This window comes from Lathyrus oleraceus, chromosome 3 (assembly GCF_024323335.1).
Source record: "Lathyrus oleraceus cultivar Zhongwan6 chromosome 3, CAAS_Psat_ZW6_1.0, whole genome shotgun sequence".
NCBI classification, from domain to species: domain Eukaryota; kingdom Viridiplantae; phylum Streptophyta; class Magnoliopsida; order Fabales; family Fabaceae; genus Lathyrus; species Lathyrus oleraceus.
In genome coordinates this window covers 256494300-256519889 of record NC_066581.1, presented here as the reverse complement: position 1 = coordinate 256519889, position 25590 = coordinate 256494300, and the positions used below count along the sequence as shown (strand labels likewise).

The following is a 25590-nucleotide window of genomic DNA, read 5'->3' as shown; positions in this document are numbered from 1 at the left end:
CTCCTTACCCAGGAAATATCCCATAGGTGTCTCCGGGATAACATCAGGAGTGGTCTGGAAACCCAAAAGGTCGCCGAACTCTTTCTGGCTGAAGGAGTACTCAACTCCGAAAAGCCTAAAAGCAACATACCCATCTGGTCCAGAGTATGGATCATAGTCGAATGAACTCAGGAACTCCAAAGTCAGGTTCATGTAGGTGTTACTCAAGTCATCAGCAAACTCGTCCCAGTGAAGCTGGTGGCTAAGGAATCGAATACTCGGATCGATACCCAGTGCCTCCATACAGTGCTGATCGGGATAACGTGTGGGTGCCATAGGGCGCTGATACAAAGCAATGTAGCGCTCCCTCTGAGCATTATCTCTATAGGCCACGTACATGTCATCGAAATCCTGCATCCTGTAAAAGTTAATAAAGTGATCCTGAAAATGCAAACCATTCAAATTTTAGTCTCAATGCAAAATATGATAAAATAAAATAAAATAAAAATTAAATTAAATAAATGCGAAAAAGTAAAATGAAAGAAAAACCATGGGTTGCCTCTCACGCAGCGCTTGTTTAACGTCAATAGCTTGACGATTAGAATTTATACACCTGTAGTAGTAGGGATTGGTGGATCAATCAGAGTGTGGCTTGAGTAGTATGCTGGAATGTCTCCTCCTTCGTAGAGCTTCAGTCTTTGTCCATTTACAATGAACGGACCACAGGTATCGTTCTTGATTTCTACGGCTCCGGATCTCAGAATCTTGAATACTGCGAAAGGACCAGTCCATCTTGAACGTAGCTTTCCAGGGAAGAGTCGTAACCTAGAGTTAAAAAGGAGAACATGATCGCCTATATTGAAATTTTTCTTTACTATTTTTTTATCGTGATAGGCTTTTGTCCTCTCTTTATATATTTTTGCATTCTCGTAGGCAGATTGCCTAAGTTCTTCTAATTTATGAATGTCTAGGGTACGCTTTTCTCCAGCGGCTAGGTAGTCTAAATTCAAAGTTTTAATGGCCCAATAGGCCTTATGCTCTAATTCGAAAGGTAAGTGACAGGATTTTCCATAAACTAGTTGATAAGGAGTAGTTCCTATAGGGGTTTTGAAAGCGGTTCTATAGGCCAATAATGCTTCTTGAAGCTTTTGAGACCAGTCTCTCCTAGAAATAGAAACAGTTTTCTCTAGGATTTGTTTTATCTCCCTATTAGATACTTCTACTTGGCCACTAGTTTGTGGGTGGTATGGTGTTGCTACTCTATGCCTAACTCCATATTTTCTTAAAAGTTTGTCAAATATTCTCGATATAAAGTGTGATCCTCCATCGCTTATGACTAAACGTGGTATTCCAAATCTAGGGAATATATATTTTTTAAATAGTTTGATTACTACCCTAGTGTCGTTTGTGGGTGCAGCTATAGCTTCAATCCACTTAGACACATAGTCTACAGCTACTAAGATATACGTATTTCCTAAGGATGGTGGAAAAGGTCCCATGAAATCTATACCCCATACGTCAAAGAGTTCTACTTCCTGAATGTTTCTTAGAGGCATTTTGTCTCGTCTTGAAATGTTTACAGTGCGTTGGCATCTATCACATTTGACAATGCAAGCATAGACATCACGCCACATGGTAGGCCAGAATAGGCCAGCTTGAAGAATCTTGGCGTATGTCTTAGAGGTGCTCGTATGTCCACCATAAGGTGCAAAATGATAATGCTCGATAATACTATTTACCTCTTCTTCTGGAACGCAATGGCGAAAAATGCCATCTTTACCCCTTTTGAAAAGGAGCGGTTCGTCCTAATAGAAGTTTCTCACATCGTGGAAGAATTTCTTCTTGCGGTGATAGTCAAGATCACGGGGTATTATATCAGCAGCTAGGTAATTAATGAAGTCTGCATACCAGGGTACGTTACTTATTGCTAAGGAATTTTGAGGGTGCTCATAAGGATCTAGGTTATTATCTTCAATGGTTTCTACTCTAGCGATCAATCTATCATAGGCAAAATCATCATTTATGGGTACTAGTTCTGGTTTTAGATGTTCTAACCTGGAAAGGTGAACGGCTACTACATTTTCAGTGCCTTTTTTATCTCTTATGTCTAAATCAAACTCTTGTAGTAATAGAATCCATCGGAGTAACCTGGGCTTGGCATCTTTTTTACTTAATAGGTAACGAATGACAGCATGATCGGTGTAAACTATAATTTTTGCTCCTACTAGATAAGATCTAAATTTGTCTATAGCGAAAACTACAGCGAGTAATTCTTTTTCAGTTGTTGCATAGTTAAGTTGGGCAGAATCTAGGGTTCTACTGGCATAATAAATGGCATGTAATTTTTTATCTTTCCTTTGTCCTAGAACGGCTCCAACTGCATAATCACTAGCATCGCACATTATCTCAAAAGGTTCCGACCAATCGGGTGGTTTCATAATGGGTGCCGATACTAACGCTTGTTTTAAAAGATTAAATGCGTCATTACATTTTTCATCGAAAATGAATTCAGCATCTTTCATTAAAAGTCCAGTTAACGGTTTAGTTATTTTGGAGAAGTCTTTAATGAAACGCCGGAAGAATCCAGCGTGTCCAAGGAAGCTTCGGACTTCTCTTATGGTTTTTGGTGGTTTTAGGTTTTCTATAACTTCTATTTTAGCTTTATCTACCTCTATACCTTTTTCAGAAACTATATGTCCTAAAACTATTCCTTCGGTCACCATGAAATGACATTTTTCCCAGTTTAGCACCAGGTTCACCTCCACGCATCTCTCCAGGATTTTCTAAAGGTTAGCAAGACAATTGTGGAAATCAAATCCGCAAACTGAGAAATCATGCATAAACACTTCCATGATACCATCTAGGTAATCTGCAAAGATTGACATCATGCAGCGTTGGAAAGTAGCTGGGGCGTTACAGAGGCCGAATGGCATTCGTCTGTAGGCAAAAGTTCCATAAGGGCATGTAAAGGTAGTTTTTTCTTGATCTTCGGGGTGGATAGGTATTTGGAAGAATCCAGAGTATCCATCTAGATAGCAGAAGTAAGAGTGTATGGCTAGACGCTCCAACATTTGGTCTATAAATGGTAAAGGGAAATGATCCTTCCTAGTTGCTTTATTTAATTTTCTATAATCTATACACATCCGCCATCCTCCTTCTAAACGTTTTTCTACATGTTCGCCTTTATCGTTTTGCACGACTGTGATGCCTCCCTTTTTAGGTACTACATGCACAGGGCTCACCCACTTACTATCCGAGATCTGGTAGGTGATACCTGCCTCAAGTAACTTAAGAACTTCCTTTTTAACAACATCACTCATTATAGGGTTTATTCTTCTCTGATGTTCCCTAGAGGGTTTTGAATCTTCTTCGAGCGAAATCCGATGCATGCATACGGATGGACTTATACCTTTCAAGTCAAAGATATTATATCCTAAGGATGAGGGATATCTTCGTAAAACATCTAAAAGTTGGTTCGTCTCCTCTTGGCTCAAGGTAGCACTAACTATAACTGGACGGTTCATCTTTTCATCGAGGAACTCATATCTCAGGTTCTTAGGCAGTTCCTTAAGTTCTAAGGTTGGTTTCTTAGGGCATGGCATAGGATCTGGGGTAAGGGATAAACATTCGTAAAGGTTATCATTGATGTAGGGTTTCTTAAAGTCATCATCTTCCCTTATGAGAGTTGATGGTAACTTAACTGTTTTTATAATTTCTTTTTGTTCTAATTCTCTAACACATTCATCAATGATATCTAAGGCATAACACGAATCTCCCATCACAGGTGCCATAAGAAATTTCGAAAATATAAATTCTATTTTCTCGTCACCTACCTCAAATGTCAACTTTCCTTTCTTGACATCTATTATGGCTCCTGCAGTCGATAAGAATGGTCTACCTAGAAGGATTGGTATATCATTGTCCTCTTTGATGTCCATGACAACAAAATCAGTAGGGATGAATAACTGACCTATCCTAACAGGAACATCTTCTAAAATGCCTATCGGATATTTAACAGATCTATCGGCTAACTGAAGTGACATCTTAGTGGGCTGTAATTGTCCTAAGTTTAATCTCTCACAAACTGTTAAAGGCATTAGGCTCACACTAGCTCCTAAGTCTAGAAAAGCTTTTTCATTGACATGATTACCCAAAAGGCAAGGAATGGAGAAATTTCCAGGATCTTTATCTTTCTTTGCTAATTTGTCCTCGGAAATAGCATTACATTCCAAAGGCTTCGGATCGTCAAGTCTACGTTTGTTGGTAAGGATGTCTTTGAGAAACTTTGCATAAGAAGGTATTTGGGTGATGGCTTATGTGAAAGGGATTTCTACATAAAGTTTTTCTATAACTTTAATAAATTTTTGATACTATTTATTGATCTGGGTCTGTTTGAGTCTTTGTGGATATGGTATAGGTGGTTTATATGGCGGGGGTGGTACGTAAGTTTTATCTTTAGGTTCTTCTCCTTTTTCTCGACCTTCCTGGTTTTCAGATTCCTTTGGTTCCTTTACTTTGTCCGTGGGTTTGGTACATTCCTTAGAAGTTTCATGTTCACTCAATCTAGGGTTTGGTGGCTCATCATAAGCGTTCCCACGTCGTAGGGTAATGGCATTGGCTTGTCCTCTCGGATTTTGTTAAGGTTGTCCAGGGAATTGTCCTCCAGGTGTAGTCTGAGGGGCTTGGTTTAAAGCTACCTGAGAGATCTGGGTTTCAAGCATCTTGGTATGAGTAACTATTTGGTCAACCTTGGTTCCTAACTGAGTAATCAATTCGTTAACATGAATGTTTTGGTTCATGAACTCCTTGTTTTGTTGGGTTTGAGCGGTGATAAAATTTTCCATAATTTTCTCAAGGCTCGGCTTTGGTGGTACAGGTTGCATAGGTTGATTTGATCTAGGGGCTTGATAACTAGGTCTCGGAGGTGCATTATTTTGGATAGGGTTATTGTTTTTATAGGAGAAGTTCGGGTGATTCCTCCATCCAGGGTTATAGGTATTCGAGTATGGGTTCCCTTGGGTGTAGTTCACTTGCTCAGAGTGTGTTTCGTTTAATAGACTGCATTCTGCAGATTGGTGTCCTTGGGTTCCACATATCTCACAATCCGATGAAACTGCTGCTACAGTATTCGGGTTTATGCACATATGCTCGACTTTAAGGGCTAATGCGTCCATTTTAGCTTGCATCATGTCTATAGAGCTTAGTTCATGCACTCCTCCTTGGGCTTCCTTCCTCTCAACTGTCGCTCGTTCGACTCCCCATGATTGATGGTTTTGAGCCATATCTTCGATGAGGGCACTAGCTTCAGGATAAGGTTTGTTCATCAGAGCACCGCCTGCGGCAGCGTCGATGGTCATCTTTGTGTTATAATTAAGTCCATTATAGAAGGTTTGAATGATTAACCAATTTTCTAAACCATGATGTGGGCATGCTCGTAACAACTCTTTATATCTCTCCCAAGCTTCGAACAACGATTCTCCTTGGTTTTGGGTAAATTTAGTTATATGGTTTCGAAGAACGGCAGTTTTACACGGGGGAAAATATCTAGCAAGAAAAACTCTTCTAAGGTTATCCCAAGTCGTAATGGAATTGGGTGGAAGGGAATCTAACCATGATAGGGCTTTATCTCTGAGGGAAAAAGGGAATAATCTTAAACGTATTGCCTCAGGAGAAGCTCCATTGGTTTTAAATGTGTCTGCTAATTGAAGAAATATTTTTAAATGTTGGTTTGGGCTCTCAGTAGCGAGACCCGCGAATTATCTCTGTTGCACTAGTTGCAACAGGGATGGTTTAAGTTCAAAATTATTAGCTGGGATAGTTGGGTTTACTATACTAGAACTAGGTTCTTCATTAGATGGTTGAGCGAAATCCTTAAGAGGTCTTTGGTTTTGATCTTCGGCCATAGCTCTCTTAATTTTATGAAAGAATAAACGTGCACGAGCGTAACGTCCAGGTTCCGCCAGAGGATATACTAAGCTTAAACTTCCGGTGCTGCGAGTTCTTCGCATTGCCCGGCAGGAAATAGCCTAAGTCTAAACGATATAACAACAGGAAAATGAAATTTGACGAAATTGGTCCCCGACAATGGCGCCAAAAACTTGATGCGGTGTTTTTCGCAAGTATACGAACGCGTCAGAGTAATATAAAAGATTGTCGAATCCAGAGACCAAGTGTCAATATATCGTTATCTATTGTTATGGTGTTTATCAAAGGTAATCAAAATAGGTGTTTTTGGAGTATGCAATGAAAAAGTAAAGTGTTGAAATAAATTTAATTAATAAAGACAGGGTCAAATGTAATTCACGTAATCGATTAATAATCCAAGTACTTGCTAGTAGAGCTACTTATGGGCAGTGTTTCCTACTTTGAAAAGAACTAATTTAACAGGAACTGTCGCTTTCGCGTATTCAGAACCGAGTTGTACTCTCTAATCAAACCCTCTTATTGTCAGTTATAAAAAGGCGCGCATTGCATTAGAGTAGTAAACCTATTTTTAAGAAATATAGTATCTTGACTAAGTTGAAAAGTATTATAACCTGGGTTTCTTAACCAAAAGAGGTTCTTACGAACCAGACTCTAAACTTATAAACGCGTCCGAAAACAGTTTTAAAATCCCTTTTCTTCTTAATGTTAAAATCTCCTAATGAACTAAACAAAGCGCTTTCGCTGTTTTTGAAATAGTTAAAAACAATTAAGTTTAAATAGACGTTGGACGGCTTTCGATCTTACCCAACGTAATTGAAGTGTGGGAAAACTCAAGTTGAAAGTTAAAATAGCCCTTAAGTGTTTCTACGAACAATTGTACGAATTATCGGTTCAATTATGATCCTTACATTCTAACCTTATAAATTTAGTTAGACATGGTAAAATAAAAGTGCATTAAAATAAATAAAAAGTAGTGCGAGTGCGGAAAATAAATAAAAGTAATGCGAGTGCGAAAAGTAAATAAAAGTAGTGAGAGTGCGAGAAAATAAATAAAAGTAGTGCGAGTGCGAGAAAATAAATAAAGTAAAGCGAGTGCGAGAAATAAATTAAAGAAAAGCGAGTGCGAGGAAATAAATAATTTAAAGCGAGTGCGAGAAATAAATAAAGTAAAGCGAGTGCGAAAAAATAAATGAAAGTAAAGTGAGTGCGAGGAAATAAATAATTTAAAGCGAGTGCGAGGAAATAAATAAGATAAAGACAAGTAATAAAAACCTGCTCCAATCGGAGGGTTGAGTAAATTGCAAAGCGGAAATGAAAATGGCGGCAATATTAACTTCCTTCCAAAGTGCTCCAAACTCGATTACAGACTCTATCACAGACTTGATTACACAATTATGGTAACACTCCAATGCGAAGCGATTACCACTTTATAATACTGAATATATGCCTAAGTGAAACAAAGTTGCTCTGAGTTTGCCTCTGCTCTAAGTTTGGATGATTGTAAAAGTGATTTCGAGTTTCTATTTATAAGCAAGTAAAAAGATGGAAATGACAAGGATGCCCTTCAACTTGAAAATGGGAGGGAAAAACTTTCCTCTTGTGGCGCCCGCCACAAGGCCATGGCGCCCGCCACAAGGCCAATCTGAGGCGCCTTAGTGGAGGTAGTGGGGAACGTGGGAGTTGAGGGAAGTTGAGCTTGGACACGTCATGGAAGGGTCTATGGCGCCAGCCATGGGGTAGGCCACACGTGCAAAATGCTGAATTTTAGGGTTTTTGCCTCTTTTTCACTCCTTTTCTCGATCAGGGCTCCGATTAAAGTAAAAACCTGAAAACAAAGGAAAACATAACAATAACACAACAAAATAACAATAAATCAACTAGAATGCATGTGAAATCAGAGTCGAAAATACGGTAAATTTTAGTGTTATCACATACCAAACTCAAATCTCAGAAATGTTCAATCAACTCCAAGTCTCGAACCATAAGCATTCACACATGCAACAACTTCCTATTCAAACCATCAACTATGACATTGGTTTTACCCGGATGGTAATTCAAACCAAAATTATAGTCTTTCAGAAATTTGAGACACCATCTCTACCTCATATTTAACTCTTTATAGTCGAATAAGTACTTCAAATTCTTGTGATCACTTAACACTTCAAATCTAGATCTAAGCAAGTAATGTCTCTCAATTTTAAGTACAGACACAACATACGTCCTATTCCAGATCATGCGTAGGATAATTCATCTCGTGAAACTTTAAATGTATAGAAGCATAAGCTACAACATGTCTAGTATGCATCAGTACACCCCTAAACCCATCATCGAAGCATCACAATATACCACAAAATACTCACTCGAGTTCTATAAAACTCTTTTCACACAAATTCATCGCCAACTTCGAAAAGCCTTCAATAAACCTCATGTAGTAACCAACCAACCCTAGGAAACTTCTGATATCAGTAACAGACTTCAGAGTTTCCCATTGTAACACACCATCAAACTTTGATGGATCAATAATAATACCTCCTCTAGAAATTACTTGATCTAAGAAACTTACTTCCTTCAGCCAAAACTCACACTTTGATAACTTTTCATAGAACTTCTTATCCTTCAAGGTTTGCAATATAATTCTGAGATGTTCTGCATGATCTTCATCTGACTTTGAATATATCAAAATACCATTGATGAACACAACCACAAACTAATATAAGTACAGCTGAAATATTCAATTCATGTACTCCATGACCACTCCAGGCGTGTTATATACACCAAACGGAGTTACTGAATACTCGTAGTAACCATACCTACTTCTGAAAGCAGTCTTCAGAATGTCCTATAGTTTCACTCGAATCTGGTGATAACCTCACCTAAAATCAATCTTTCTCAAAACACAAGTTCCAAGCAACTGATCCATCAAATCATCAATCCTTGGAAGTGGACACTTGTTCTTAATAGTCACTTTATTCAGCTGTCGATAATTAACACACAATCCTATGCTACCATCTTTCTTCTTGACTAGCAACCTCGGTGCTTCCCACGATGAAACACTTGGTCGAACATACTTATTATCAAGCAACTCTCCCAACTTCTTCTTCATCTCACTAAGATCTGAAGCGGACATCTTATACGGAGCCATCGATACAAGAGTCATACCAGGTATTATGTCTATAGGAAACTCCACCTTGCCCTCCGGTGGCAATCCACACACAACTGACGTCTCTCCCATCGTAGATTTACTATTGATTCTCAAAGCAACAAACATAACGAACACTTGTAGCTCTTCTTTCAAGAATTCTTCTACTTGCTTAGCAAAAACAAACATCAACTCTCCATCGTCTCCCATTTATGAAAATAACATAGTCTTAGAAAAATAGTTGATATGAACATGATTGAACTTCAACTAGTTTATTTTAAGGATAACATCAAGCTGGATCAACTGTAGACAGACTAAATTCATTGCAAAACTCTTACCATAAATATTTAGTGGATATTTCAAACACACCAATGAAGTATTTAATGAATCATTGGATGGGGTATCAATAACCATACTTCCAACCATAGAAGATAACTTTAAATTCAATATCTTAGCACATTCAAGCGAAATAAAAGCATGTGTTGCACCCGTGTCAATAATAGAAATTAGAGGTATATCATTGATAAAACGCGTAACTTGAATCAACCTGTCAGCACTAGCAGTCTTTATCCCAGACAATGCAAAAACTTTACCCTCAGATTGGACCTTCTTCGGCTTTTGGAAATTAGTATTGATATTGCGTTGCTCTCCACAATTGTAGAAGTTCATAACATTACCCTTACAATCAGCGATGAGGTGCCCTATCTTCCCACACTTGTAACAATTCTTCTCAGCACTTGTGCCCTCATTGGCACGATGACCTATCACTCACACCTATAACACTAGACCGAAGTAGGATCTCCTCCCCAACTTTTGTTCTTCTCAAATGTAGCTTAATGTTTTCCCCCCTTTTCTTTTCACTAATACTCTTGTAGTGAACATATCAGGTTATGTTGTCTTCATCATAGATTTTGCACTTACTCACTAGTATAGAAAAATAGTGAATCTCCTGATAACCGATACCCTGGTTGATCTCAAGATGCAGCCTGCTCTCAAAATTGATTCACTTCCAACCCTCAACACTAACACTATTATAATGCAAACAAAACTTCACTAGCTCCTCAACATTTGTAGCATACTCTACAATAGTCAAATTTCCTTGCTTCAACTCAAGGAATTCAATCTCCTTCTATTTACGCACATCATCAGGAAAGTACTTCTCTAAAAACTGCACTCTGAATACAACCCAGGTAACCTCACTACCAGAAATCTTTAGCCTTTGGAGTGTGTTATCCCATCAATCCTCAAATTCCTTAGACAACATGTGAGTACTAAATAATACCTTACGCTCTTCACTACAGCCCATCACTCGAAAAATATTTTCTATCTCTTTCAACTATTTATGAGCACCTTACGGGTCATACCTACCTTTGAACGTCATTGGATTATTCCTCTAGAAATTTCCCAAGGCACGAAACTCATTACCAGTTTGATTATGTTGCCCATGCATCACCTGAGCCACTGACTCCAAAGCATCAGCAATTGCACGATCGTTTCTTCCAGCCATTTTGCACACCATCAAGTGTACATACACATGTATCATATTATAGAACAAACAACATGCAAAAACTTGGCAGGACAGACAAACCTGCTCCGATACCACTATGTAAACCCCTAAACCCCAAAACTTATAAATAAAGGATTACTCCACAATTTAAGGTATCACCAAATGACAACCCTTTGACAAAATAATATTCATTTAGAAAACACGCAGCGGAAAACAACCATCATATAACACCTTTCATCGCATGCTCACCTTCACTTAGGGTATCATTGTAGCGGAATCATTTTAAATCGCAGTAATAAAACATATTAACTTCAATTTGAATATTTTATGGACTTAGACTTTGCAAAATGGTTTCAGAAAGAGATTTTAATATCCTACTCAAAACATTATGACATAATGGTTATTAAACTTCAACCATATAAGAGCATCAACATCAAACATAATAAACGAAATATTGTTCACCCTTAGTGTTATAGAATCAGAGCATGGCGACTTGAAATAAAAGCGATAACTAAAGAGAATAACTCCAAGAGCTATTTCCCATTCACAACAGCAACTCTACTCCTGAGTATCTGCAAGATGTCCATAGTAGACAACATCTAAGCAAAGGGGGTGAAAATTCACATCAATAAATTAACGATGTAAACTACGACATAGAATTAAAACATCTACATGTTCAACAACAATCACACAACATCATTTCTCACACCCAATCCAATCAACATACACAAAACAATCGCATACTCATCATGTAAGATTATAGAATGAGACTCACAATCTCAACTAGGCTCATATGCATGTGGTACCGTATCATAATCAATTGGTTCACTCAGGAATTGGGTTCACGCTGCTCGAACCCCGATTCCACCCTGCTCGGATTCAAGGCAAGTCACCAATCCACCTTGTTCTAATTATAACTTGCTTATTTCATCAACAACAACAACATAATGAATGCATGTCACAAATGTCAATGCAACAACAACACAATGTTTAAAGTCCCCTCGCGATAATAAATAAAATATGCATCGACTCAACAATAATAGTTCCCCTCTCGAACTATCATCCCATAGTGACATACTCATCATTCAACGACATAAATCATGCTCATACATCAGCATATCATCATCATAATTCACAACAAGTAACATAATATTATCATCAATTGTGCACATATTCAACATTCATCACATACTTCATAATTTCGATTAAAATCATGTTAAAATTAATGAAGCGCTTCTAAAAATTAATCATAGATACCAAACAGTACTCAATAGTACCTTGATTCATCATACCATAAAAAACTGGAATCAGAACTAAATTCCATGCACTAGAGCTCATTGCTCTTATTTTGAGTGTATGACGGGTAACCCTCCATGGTGATGGCGCCCGCCATCAACTCTAAACCCCATGGAAACCCGGTCACCTCGATGATGGCACCCGCCATCGACCTGCAGAATACATAATTCATTTTTCTGCATGGAGTTCAATTCAGAACTCTAATTTTCCACTTCTAGGTACTCAAATCAATCAAAAAAACAACAGAGAATCGACATATTAATATCACATAACCTATATTTATCAATTAGCAAGTATAATCATCCATTATTCACCGTTTTTATCATGATTCCAAAAAACCTTCATACAAAACATATTAATACATCAAAATAGAAAATCTCGTATACACATGGACACCAATTTCCTTATGAAAGACAAATTACAATACCAATTGATTACCAAATTCCATATTCACATATAATCACAATGAAACATGCATAGTCATACAAACCTATTGGAGGCTAAGGGCTCATCAATTCTACCCTTAAGTATATACTCATTATTGAATATATTCTCCCCTTACCTGGTTATCCTAGAAGCAATGAAAATTTTGGTTTGATTGAGTATTCTTCCTCTAACTCTAAGTCCTTCCTCTCCTCTTAGTCTTCTGGCCTCTTTTCCTAAGTTTCTACGTACTGATAAAAACTTCTAAACTTAGGTTATGCACCTAATTTATATTATTAGGGTTAATCTTGTTGAAATCACAAACTCACCTCCCACTTACTAATATCCTCTCTCCGTCCTCCCCTTTATTTCTCATAATTTAGGCTTTGGCCCCAAACCTTCTACGTTTCCATCTTAAATAAATAATTCAATTAAAATAGTATTATTTAATTATTCAAATACTCTAATAGTTATAGTCCATCTTTTACAATCTCTAATCACTCTCCACATTTCCACTTCAAGGTAACACACCTCTAACACTCATATTAATTCAATTATGGCACATAATAATTAAATTAAAATAAAATTAATTCACAAATAAACATATAAAATAACAATTCAAAAATTAGGATGTTACATGAGTTGTAGAGTCGGATGAGGGATTCTTATCCAGAGCTGTTTCGTTCAAGTAATTTTCGAGGGATAAAATTCTTTAAGTGGGAAAGAGTTGTAACACCCCGAATTCAATTAATTTATTTAATTGAATTTTTCCTTGTTTAATTTAACTATTTGAGATATTTAAAACATTTTAATTAATTATTTTGGTGACAACATGTGTTATGTGAGTATTTGGCATTGTTGGGGTTATTGGAATTTATTAGAGTTTTATTTCATTTAAATAATAGGATAATAATTAAATATTAATAAAATAAGAAAAATAGGAGAATAGTGAGATTATGGGTAGAAAATAGAATTTGGGTGAAGTATAAGTGGTAAGGAGAGAGTGCACAAGAGTCAAGAAGTGAAAGTGCAATAATTAACTACAATTTTAGGTTAAAATAAATAGAAAAGGGAAAGGAGGAAAAATTGTCAGGATGTAGAATTGAGAAAAGGAGGAAAACCTAGACAACTCTTAAAGGGAAAGAACCTCATAGCCAATAATTTTGATTGTTTTGCTGCTAAAAATTCAGGTAGGGGGGACTACTCTAAGTATTACTATGAAATCCATTTTGTGCTTTATGAGCTTGATGACAATCATGTTAAATCCATGTTATTTACTATGTTTGATGTATAAATTCGTGCTATGAGTATTACTGAATTTTGTGTATGTTGAATGAGTATAAATATAGTCGTTATTCCTACCATTGTTATGTAATTGGTTTATGAACATATTCTTCAATCTATAATTAATTGATGAAATTGGATGTTAACTGATGAGTATATGGAGATTCGGTCCATGTATAATACGTATCAATTTATTTATGTGCGATTTGGGGTGTTGGGGGATCGAAATCGGTGTTTCGAATGAGCTTCCATGGCCAAAAACGTAGAAACTGCTTTTCGCACCAGCGTAACGGGCTGCCTGTTATACATCTGGATTGGCTGGCGGTAGTTAGTAGGGTGACGGGGAAACCGTCATGATCTCCATGCGGGATTCTCTTGTCGGTTGTCACATAGGTTACAAGTTATGAAGGGGGTGATGACGGGTTGGGTAACGATTGTCACCCAAATGACGACTGGGTCATCATGGATGCGAGAGATTTTTTTTAGCGATCAATCTAGTTTTTTATGATGTTTTCTCGTGTGATTGATGTTTAACTATCGTGTTTGGGGGTGTTTGGTGTAATTAATTAATTAAGGTGCATTATTATGATGATGAACTAATAATTGGATTAATTTGCATAATTGTATGTGGTGAATTATGATTATGTGCATGAGTTGTTGCATTGTGAATACAATTATGTACCGTAAATGTAATCTTATGTGTTATGTTAAGGTGTGTAATTCAGAAGTGAGGACTACTGTGGAATGTTATATTGCATGTTGTTTATGGTTAGAAGTGGAACCATAGTGTTTGTTGTTGCATTATTTATATGTCATGCATTATATTGTGTTTGTGTGTGGAAAGAGGGGAGTCACTAGTTCAGAAGCAAGGGCCTATGATCATCCAGGATTCTAAAGTGGGGACCCGGGGTTCAGAAGTGGGACCTAGTTCGAATGAGGAACTATTATTGAGTGGACGAGATCATTAACAAACCTTTGATGTCCAATTTTGTACCACGTGCATAGATGTCGATTTGTGAGTCGCATTACATACTTAAAGGCCATGTGAATTGAATTGTCATATTGTTATGTAATTGAATATGTGTTGTTGATTGTGTGATTTAAACTACCATTGTATTCTTTTACACTATTAATATATTTGAGCGTATTCTCACCCCTTTCTTGTCTGATTTATGTTACTTTGTACATTGTTGTACAAATACTCAGGAAAAGTAAGTGTTGTTGTGAGTTGGAACATGGTTTTGGAGCTTTTTTATTTTATCGTTTTATCACTATTTGATTGGTTTATATGCTCTTATATATAACATTGAGAACGATACATTTTATTTATTTGGAGTTAATCATCTAATTATGTTAGTTTTATTAAGTTTTTTGTTGATGAGTGTAGCGGTAAATTCATGACCATCAAGCTATAGATAAGCTTAACGTCAATAAAACCAGAGTCGCCACCGCGCTTTTATTGTTTCCAAAGGAAAGGGGAAAAGTACGAACAAAACCCAAAGATAAGAAGTTTTCAAATCAAAACTAATAAAATGCCAGAGATTACAGGTAAGGGGGTTGGTTACACAGAGGGAAGGTGTTAGTACCCAAAGTGTCCTAGGTATTCCTAGGGAGCCCTTTTTTATGTGTGTATATGTTTTTGGTATAAATGATGTTTAATAAAAAATAGAATGTGAGGATGAGGAAAGAATTCATTGATTATATTTTTGTGTTTGACAAGACCTTGGGTCTTGTGCCTACGTACTAACATAAAAGTGAGGGATCAAAACCTCGTAGTTCGTGGTAACAATTTCAAAGTGAGTGAATTGCTTTTAAGCAAAAGTTTAAGTGAAAAAAGGGACACAAAGGGCCAAAAAAATTTAATGAAGTTGTTTGTTCTTTTTGTCTTAGCAAAGCTTGGGCAAGGTCTTTTTCTAGTTTTGAGCTCATAGGACTTGTATTTATAGCCAATTCAAATGCTTTTCACACATTTTCTTTTTAAATCCAAAAATAGAAATTACATAATGCAAGCTTGCATGGGCATGTACAAATCCCAAAGAATGATTGTAAAATGTCCAAAATCATGCACATGTGATGCTGAAAGCAATGCATTAAGCCATGCAATGTTGAAATGAGATTGAACATGAGAATCCTCTAAATGGTACCCTGCATTGCACCCATGCGTAAGTCCTTTAATATTGATCCAAATGAGATGATCTTGAACTTTTTGGAAACATGAGATCAAGGGAAACAAATTTCATGTTGAACACTTTTCCATTTGAAGCTTGGATAACTATTAATTTTGAGGTGGAAGTTTGGAAAATCAAAGATAAATGAGATTTTTCTAAGTATCAAGTCAAATGTTTACTTCTTCCATCTTGAATAAATTTTGTTATGGACTTCAAATGGAAACAATTCCTTCATAAAAGTTGTAGCTCTTCCAAAACTATTCATTTTGGTCACAAATTTGACCTCATTTGTATTTTTCATGAAGGAGTTATACATTTTAAAAGTTGAGGAAAATCACTTGTTCAATGGTAATGGCCCAAAATGACCTATAATGTTTCCTCTTGGCACATAAATTTGCAAGTTGAACTTGAACTTCCTCCAAACATAAACGTTGAAGAGTACATATTAAATTTTATTATGGAATTTGAATGGATTTCATATCATAAAAATTGAGAAAGTTATGGTATTGGTAAGTTGACCTCCTAACAAGGGTTCAGACAAAATGACCTATAACATTTCACCATAAAAAATGACTTTCCAAGCAAAACTAGCTCTTGAATTCAACATGAAAGTTATTTGGAATGCCATTATGAGTAACTTTAATATTGGAATAATTTTCATATGCCAAAATTTGTAGGAGATAGAGTCTAGGGAACCCCGGTTTTGACCAGTTGACTTTCTCTAGTCAACCACCATGAACCACCTTGCTAACTTGATATTCTATTGATTTTCGGGACTCGTGGAGGATCATATATGTGTAAGATGATGTAATATGAAGTATCCCTTGAAATATTTGATCAATTGATGAAGAAACTTGCTAAGGAAGTCACACAAGATACCCAGATGAATTAGGGCTTCCACGGCAAACAAGCTTCAAACTCTTGATGATTTCTTCATCAAAATGATAGTTGAAGACCACAGGGATCCATATATGATGTCTATAGTAAATGTGAACCATCTCTTTATTAGTCTCCTTTCATTGAGGGTCTCAAACCCTAGATATGAGCTTGATGGAGCATAGGTGAGCACACACACTACCTACAAAAGAGTTAAACTATACATTGACATATTTTTGGTGTTTTGGTTAGTAAATAATGAAAAACAAAGTATGGTACAATAAAATTTTCTTGGTGATCTCTCCCAATGCAAACCCAATGAATGGGGGGTGAGGAGGATTCCAAGGTGTGATCCTAAAGCCAATGCATATGATGAGATAGCATGAGGGATCCTAGGGTCAAAATTGGGGTCTTACAGCTGCCCCTATTTAAGGACATTCTAACTAAGGATGTGAAGGTTAAAATCTTCATATTAACTCAGTAGAATGGACTTAAATAACAACATCTAGAAACAAATTTTGGTCCCTAAGAGACCTCATGATGCATATGATATGAAATGTTAAAAAAATATTTGTGGGGAATTAATTGCCACAAAGGAAAATAATCCGGAGAGACTGAAAGTCTACAAGAGCATAATTCATTCCATAAGGAAAAGCTCACTAGGGAGACAGAGACTTTGGGGATAAACTACTATGTGTAGGCCAAGCTAAGACTTGAAAATTGCCGGAGACAACGAGGGAATTCCATGAAAAGAAATCAATGGAAGAATTCGGTTGGGGGATAAGGGGAAAATCTGCAGGGGAAACGGGTAAATCAAAACAAACCAAAATACTCAAACCAAGCAGAGAATGGCGACTTCACTGAGGAAATACACACTAAAACTCAACTGGGGAAGAATGAACTTCAACATAGGAGTACCAGAAGTACATTATCTATTACTGATTAATGGGTAGGAAGATAACATGTTCTGACAGAGAGGCATCCGTTACCGATTAGGGTAAACATATCAAGGATGTCCCACAGAGGGAAAAGGAGGTGTATTCGTTACCAGTTACTAGGTAAGAATAGCCTACTGGGGAAAATATCAAATAGGATTTACAACTACCGGTTACTGGGTAGAAGACCAAAGAAAGAGAATATTTGTCACTAGTTAAAGTGAAAATATCAAGGATAGACTCAGGGGAAGAATATTCGTCATCGGTTAGGATGAACATATCAAGGATAAACCACATGGGTAAATGGGAAGAATATTCGTTACCGGTTAGGGTAAACATATTAAGGATATACTGCCTGAAAAGTATGAATTATATCTATCAGCTACTAGATAGAATACCAAAAAGAGAATATTCATCACCGGTTAGGATGAACATATCAAGGATAGACTCAACAGGGGAAAGCAGGATTTACAACTATTGGTTACTAGGCAGAAGAACGCAAAGAGGAGAAAATCTGTCATCAATTAAGATGTATCAAGGATTAACTCGCAGGGGAATGAAGTAGGGATTACAACTACCTTTTTACTGGGTAGAAAACCACAAAGGGAGAATATCTGTCACTAGTTAGGATAAACATGTCAAGGATAGACTTCCTGGGTAAACGTGAAAACGAATCCGCTGGGAAAAATATAGGAAGTAAATTACTCTTACCGGGTATTAGGCAAAAGTAAAGTACTCGCAAATCGAAAAGAATATTACCAGTTACTGGGCAATAGACTCTTGGGGAACTAAAAGTATCTATCTAGGTAAGAGCTAGAAAGAAACGGTCAAACAAAGACTCAACCCGATGAGGATGTAACTCAAGGGGAGCGGTTCCATCCATATAATTAATCGAGAGGAAACTGAAAAAATAATCATCCACGAGGAAATAACTCAGTGGGGAATGAGAAAGGGTAAACTCTTTCTACCTAAGGGGTGTAGCACCTCAAATTTTCACCCCCCATTCATGCATTCATTTCATTTTTTAGGTCATTAACATTACACATTGCATTGCATCTTATCAACAAGAACTGGCATCAAGAAAAGGCATCAGTGCAAAAGAGCAAGTTTTTCCTTGAGGTGAAAGCCATATGGTTGTTCTAAAGAGCTTATATGAATCAAGGTTCCTTTTGAATCAATTTTGCCAAGTGTTAGAAGCTCAACGTCATCAGTGCATTGCCAGGTCATCTGAGGCCCATAAAAGTCAACTGAAAGTCAACTGAGGGTTTTGCGATGGGGAAATGGTTTGAGACACTTCATTCATGTCCAAAAGAGGTCTATTCATCATGTCAAACATATACCTTGGATATTTTGAAGTTAAATCAAAAGTTTCCAAAAATGGAAAGTGACCTGTAATTTCAAGTTTCCAAAAATGGCAAGTTTTTGGACCACATTCAACTTGACTTTCCAACATCAAATAAGCTTCAAATGAAATTTTGGTCCACATGAAAGTTGAAGATCTTTCTCTCCCATTTCCAAAATGTCCAATATCATGAGCATCTGACGAAGGGTTGAGAAGTTATGAGCAAATGATCACCAAGTGTGCATGAAACTTCAAAGTGCCACAACTTTTGATTCAAAACTCCAATTTGAGCCACCCTTTTTGCATATTGCTTCTCATGACCTATATTTTCCAAATCTATCATTGCATTGCATGAAAAAATCTCACATGATCATTTGGCCATGCATGTGCTTTTTGGAGGGAATATGAGGAATTTAAAATTGGTGCATCACATGAACCTAATTCCATTGCCATTGTGTTCCTTGGTTGATTTTAAGAGCATTTGAGCCATGCATGTGTGCTGTTCACGTCCATTTTGCCATGCATAAGGTGAATTTTGCAATTTGGTCATACACCTGATTTCTCATTAAATTTTCATTAGCCAAGCCTAATTGTCATTAGCAAAGTAATTAGCATGTGGTATAAAGGCTTAATCATAACAGAATTGTTCATTCTTACACATTCTAGATCTAGATTTTGGTTTTCCCTCCATTTTTGCTCTCAATTGAAACTTCAAAATTCTCCACATAGCACATGAATTTTATGGCATAATCGTGTTCAGCAAGTGTTATTGATGAAGGATCAAGCTCTGGATTGAAGATTTTGGCCAAGATTCGTGCACATCAAGCTCAAGAACATGAAGATGGAAGTTGCAATTTGATCAAGATCCAAGCCATTTCAAGCATCAATTCGTGCCTAAAGCTTCAATATACAAGTGAAGGAGAAGATCTGGACATTGCTAGGCTCTTGAATCCACTGTTTTCATCCACTGCTCTCCAAGAAGGTTAAATTTCGAACCTCGTGATTCTTGATTTTATTGCCATAATCGTGTAGAGTTTTTGTCATTGATCATTCTGATATAAATTTCATTGAATTTGGTGAAGTGTTGATTGAGTTATGTTGATTTGAAATTTTGTTGCACATTATGTTTTGGATCGATCCGGGCTTGTTAGTGAAAACTAGGCTTAATAGATGTTAGATTCATGATGTACGTGATGAGACGAGTCCATTGGTATGTGCTATGTAAAATTCTGCAACAAAAAATATGATGTGCATTGTTCCTCGCCAGAAAATTGATCGGAGAAGATGACCGGAAGCACTGTTCCGGTCATCTGGTGCATGCGTTTAGGGTTTACTGTGCAGCGCGTTTGAACCTCACAGTCTTTGGTTCGATACCTTGCCTCGCCATGTTTAATTCCATTTGTTTTCTTTTAGCCAAACGCAGCGTTTGGTTAGTGCGTTGACAACCTTAGGTGAGCCGGTTCGAACCTGGCCTGGCTTATTTCATTTTTATTTCATTTGTTTTCACTGAGCGCGCTGGTAATCACATAGTCCAGGGTTCGATCCCTTTGCTAGGCATTTTCATTTTAATTCCTGAAGCGCTTTTCTTGACCATGAGGGTGCTGGTTCAATACCTGGCTAGCGCTTTTCCATATGCCAATTTTCCATTTCATTTCATTTTTAGGATTTCCATTTATTTCATTTTATTTTCATCAAATTACAAAAATCATAAAAAATAGAAAATGAATCCAAATAAATCCAAATTTTTTCCTATATGATCATTTGAATGTCTATTATTTTGTGATGCTGATTTCTTGATTTTATCATTTCTGGATTTTTAATTGAGATTGTGTGTTTGAACATGTATTCAAAATTACCATGCTTCATTCAATTGATTGTGAAATGCTCATTAATTGTCCAATTGCCATGAAAATTGATATGCTGATTCCTAACATGATAATGACTTTTGAGCTTTTGTTTGGCATTTTTAGCATATTCCATCTCTGTTTTGGATACATGGATGTATGGTGTGACAATGTGTGTCACACATTTTGATGTTGCTCTTGTTCATTTTCATATACATGTCAATTGAGCTTTTCTGATTCCAGTTTTTTGCATGATGCTTGTGGTTAATATGTTGTGTCACATAAAAACTTTCATGGTCATTTGATTCTTTTCTCTTTTAATATGGATTTTTACGTTTGATATCCAATTGTGTGCTTTGTGATTGACTTTGCCTTATCTTGTACATTTGAAACCCTTGCTTTAGGATTTAGCTTTGGTCCTTTTTAGGACATGTTCTAATGTGATTGAATGTGCTTCATGTTGAATATTGGCTGCTGTTTTGACCTTTTGCTTTGCCTTTGACCCTAGTCTTGGTACTAGTGGTTTGTACTCACCTTTTGAGCTTTGTATTTCAGGTTCAAGCAATTAGCTCTAGTGGTTGATATGATCTCAATTCATGAGATGCAAATTACTTTGTACACTAACCTTGGTTGTGTTGTAGGTCCAATGGTGATGAACTCACTTGAGTTGTTTACACATAGAACTTGTATGGCGCACATATTGGAATGTCCCACTGTTGATTGTCTGTTTGATTTGTCTGAATGTGAATACTGATTGTTTGGCTTTTGTACAGGTATATTAGTCGCTTTAGCTCATTGCTTGAGCTTTGCTTTGCTTGTGGTTGGTATACCACCTAGGTAATCATCCTCTAACTCCATGTAGTCTGGAAGCCCTGTCGTTTCTTTTGGCAGGCATTTGGCTGAAGTCCTCCTTAAGAGGCAATGACTGTGATTGTTTACTTTTGTGCTAAAGACCTCCTTGTCGAGGCATGTTACTTAAGTCCTCCTAAGTGAAGAGGCAATTGACAGATAGAAGGGATTAGCAGTCAATCCCCTGTTAATCGTTGTGTCGTTCATTATGCTCGCACTACATGCTGAGGCTCTTGAACCTAACCCAAGATCCTTGTATATAGAGTCAGTCAAGTGGAATAGGGTCCCTCATTCTGGATCCCCATGTTTTCATTGATTGAAGCTCACCCAGGCCCGGGTTAAGAGCTATGAGGTCCAATCCTCATTACCTTTCATCTGCTCACCCTGACGGTCAATGTCAGCGGTTAAGAGCTTCAGCATACGCCTACAGTTGGCTTGTTTGTCGAGGTTGATATAACCCCTTGACTAAAGCCCGGCTTGTTTGTCGAGGTTGATATGACCCCTTGACTAAAGCCTTACCCTTGGATGTTTGAGCCCCCTTGTTGGTGTGTTTACTTCATGTATATGTTTGTGTGGTGTGATTGTATCCCCCTAGGTTTGCTAGACTTCGCATAGTCTCTCGTTTGCATGTCAACTAAGGTAGCACGGTTCCTTCGTCTAGGACTTCCTTTCTTGCGTGAGCTTTCCTAAAACACAAACAAATTTGATCTTCTCTTAAGGATACGTTGACTCCTTCTACTACAGGCGAGTAAGTCTCCAAAGGTCGAGCATCCGGTAGATTGTGTAGTAACGTTGTTCACCTAAAAAACACGAAACAAATAGAAATAGTTTAGCCGAACTACGGTAACTCTGATTCTCATGTTCAGATGAGATACGTAGGCACGAGATGCGATGTCTTGTCGAGTTTGACTGACGACTAACATTTAATCCTTGCTGGTTTTCGCCCTCGTTGCGATTCTTTTCTCTCGCCCTCGTTGTGATCGAGACCTTCCTTTTCTCTTGCCCTCGTTGCAATCAGCTTCCTTTGGTGTGCGTTTGGAGTCGGATATAAGTCCATTTATTGGCATTCTGTTTCCTGTTTGCGTTTGTTTGTTAGGAGTCTGATGTAAGACCATCTATTGGCATTCGGTTTCCTTGGTTGTGTGTGTGTGTTCGGAGTTGGATGTAAGTCCATTTATTGGCATTCCGTTTCCGGTTGTGTGTTTCTTTTGACGTCTCAGCGTCTCTCTTCAGTGTTTTGTTTCGGCGTGCGTTAGCCGAGCTACGAGTGCTCTGATTCTTACTCTGGTTAGAGAAGATACGTACGCATAGGATGCGATATCCTAGCGAGCATGTCTCTCATTTCCCCGAACTACGTCGACTCTGATGTTTGTGTCTGACAAACTACGTAGGCCCAGGATGCGACATCCTGCCAAGTCCCCTTCCTCCATCTTCTTTCACCTGTTTGCTTATTCCAGCGTGTGTGCATTCTTTGAGCAGTTATTCAGCAACCTTATCCTTTTCTTTTGAGCGTGGATCCCGTCGAGTACGATGGACGTGAGGGGTGCTAATACCTTCCCCTTGCGTAATCGACTCCCGTACCTAGCAATCTCTGGTCGTAAGACCATTCCTTTCCCTTTCCAAGTTTACTTCGAGCGTTTCCTTTCCCTCCTTTGGGATAAATAACGCACGGTGGCGGCTCTGTGTCTTTTCCCTCCGGTTGTTTTTCGCGTATGCGACAAGGGGCTAACACTCTACAATTGAAAGAGGACAGACACATCAAATCTGCATGGAGAAATAATGTCACCATAGCAGGGGATCAGAAATAAGAAATCAAATGCAATAGAAAATGCATAATGAAATATGTGATGTATGAATATGTATGTATATGATTGATGATTATATTGACAAAACTATCGCAAAGGATACAAATGTCACAGATTTGAATCATCGCTACAACACTCGGCTAATCTCGACAAGATGGAGACACCAAATGGAGAAACATGTTGGGGATTGATGCAAATCATCTGGATCTGAATATCTCAACCCTAGCTGGGGAAAGAAAAAAAAATTGCCGACGATCCAAATTGTCAACTCTGTGGGGAATTTTAGATCAACGCCATATCAAATAGGAGACAACCTCACAGGGGACTAAATCAAATACTGCTCAGAATCATTGTTGCTGGGAATCAAAACTGAACTCCGCCCGGGACTCTATGCGGGATCTGAGCCAAACTGTTGAAGATGTGAGCCTACAAATCAACTGTGGCAGTGACCCACAAACGTAGCTGGGGAAACCTGACTTACGGTTGAGGAGGAAAAAGTCACCAAACGAACTGCTTGGAGAAGACCAACAATGCTTCGCACTTTAGGACTCGCCTGTTCTCAGATTGTTGTTGATATTCCTTACTGAAATTGATTGCTTTTTAAAGTAATTGCTTTCATATTTTTTAAGAAAAAAATATTTTTGATTATTAATTTGTTTCAAAACTATCATCATATAATTCAATTCTATATAGTTGAAAAATAAATAAGAGTAGAAACAATTTCGACAAAAGCTCAACTGTATTTAATAGGATGGTAGTCTGTAAATGACAAGACTCCATAGATCTTTACAAAAGTTAAAAATGGTAATTTACATGGAATAGGGCTACATTGAATACAATGATCACTAATCCTTCTACAAACTGCAATATCTTTTGCGCTCTTGGCTTCAGTTGAAAATGATGAATTAGAACCGAATGACTTGCTCAAAACTACCCTCATGACTGGGACCAACCAAATGCATTCACTTGCCATAATCCTTAATTTTTGCCTAGATTTCCCCAATGTGGGGTACTCAATCTATCGGGATGAATTTTTTGTTTTATGTCTCTAATTTTTGCCTGGATCGCCCTTTCATGTTTTCAATCCACGGAGACGCTCATTTTTTCCTAAGTCGGCCTTCGGGTTTTCAACTTAGCGAGTTGTTCTTTTTATTTTAGGCGAAATATTTCTTGACTGCATTAGCGTTCACAGAACGAGTGAACTCTTCACCATCCATAGTTGTAAGAATCAAAGCACTGCCTAAAAAGGCTCTCTTCACAACATATGGCCTTCATAATTAAGAGTTCATTTTCCCCTAGCATATGGTTTGAAAGATAAAATCTTCTTGAGCACAAGGTCACCTTCTCGGAACACACGAGGCTTGACCTTCTTGTCAAAAGCTTTCTTCATTCTTTGCTGATACAACTAACCATGGCACATGGCAGTCAACCTATTCTCTTCAATTAAATTCAACTGGTCATATCTGGTTTGACACCATTAAGATTTAGCCAACTTGGCTTCCGTCAAGACACACAATGATGGGATCTCAACCTCTACTGGAAGCATAACTTCCATGCCATAAACAAGAGATAAAGGGGTTTCCCCTGTTGAAGTGCGGACATATGTACGGTACCCATGTAAAGCAAATGGGAGCATCTCATGCTAGTCTTTGTAGGTTACCATCATCTTCTGGATGGTATTCTTAATATTATTATTTCCAGCTTTAACAACCCCATTCATCTTGGGTCTGTAGGGAGAAGAATTATGGTGTGCAATCCTGAAGTCTTTACACAGAGCTTTGATGACACTGAAATTCACCGTATTTTCGACTCCGATTTCGCGTGCATTTTAGTTGTTTTATTATCATTTTGTTATGTTATTACTATGTTTCTCTTTGTTTTCAGGTTTTTACTTTAATCGGAGCCCCGATCGAGAAAAGGAGTGAAAACGAGCTAAAAACCATAAAACTCACCATTTTGCACTTGTGGCTCTCACTGTGGCTGGCGCCATAGACCCTGCCACGACGTGTCCTAGCTCAACTTCCCTCAACTGTCACGTTCCCCACTACTTCCACTAAGGCGCCACAAATTGGTCTTGTGGCGGGCGCCATGGACCTGTGGCGGGTGCCACAAGAGGAAAAGTTTTCCCTCCCAAATTCAAACTGAAGGGCGTCCTTGTCATTTCCATTATTTTACTTGCCTATAAATAGAGACTCGAATTCATTTGTTTAATCATCCA

The 25590-nt window shown here is 37.6% G+C and overlaps 1 protein-coding gene and 1 non-coding gene across 2 annotated transcripts; one reads left to right on the top strand and one right to left on the bottom strand.

The window, feature by feature from the left end:
• The first annotated feature begins 5391 nt into the window (after window positions 1–5391).
• LOC127133415 (small nucleolar RNA R71) lies at window positions 5392–5498 on the top strand. The gene has a single exon (XR_007807392.1). It is a non-coding gene; the product is annotated as a small nucleolar RNA R71 (small nucleolar RNA).
• Window positions 5499–9310: 3812 nt separating this feature from the next.
• LOC127130717 (uncharacterized) lies at window positions 9311–10550 on the bottom strand. Its single transcript, XM_051059685.1, has 2 exons — window positions 10469–10550; window positions 9311–9804 (listed from the first exon to the last, which is right to left on the bottom strand). Exons 1-2 carry the CDS (start codon window positions 10548–10550, stop codon window positions 9311–9313), a joined length of 576 nt encoding a protein of 191 aa, XP_050915642.1.
• Window positions 10551–25590: the final 15040 nt, after the last annotated feature.

What these genes read in the sequence shown, in the direction of transcription:
- LOC127130717 (XM_051059685.1), bottom strand. Translation starts at nt 10,550, where the DNA reads ATGGCTGGAAGAAACGATCGTGCAATTGCTGATGCTTTGGAGTCAGTG. An exon ending in TGGGCAACATAATCAAACTG is followed by an intron (nt 9,805 to 10,468) that starts GTAATGAGTTTC and finishes TGTGAGTGATAG; the next exon opens with GTCATCGTGCCAATGAGGGC.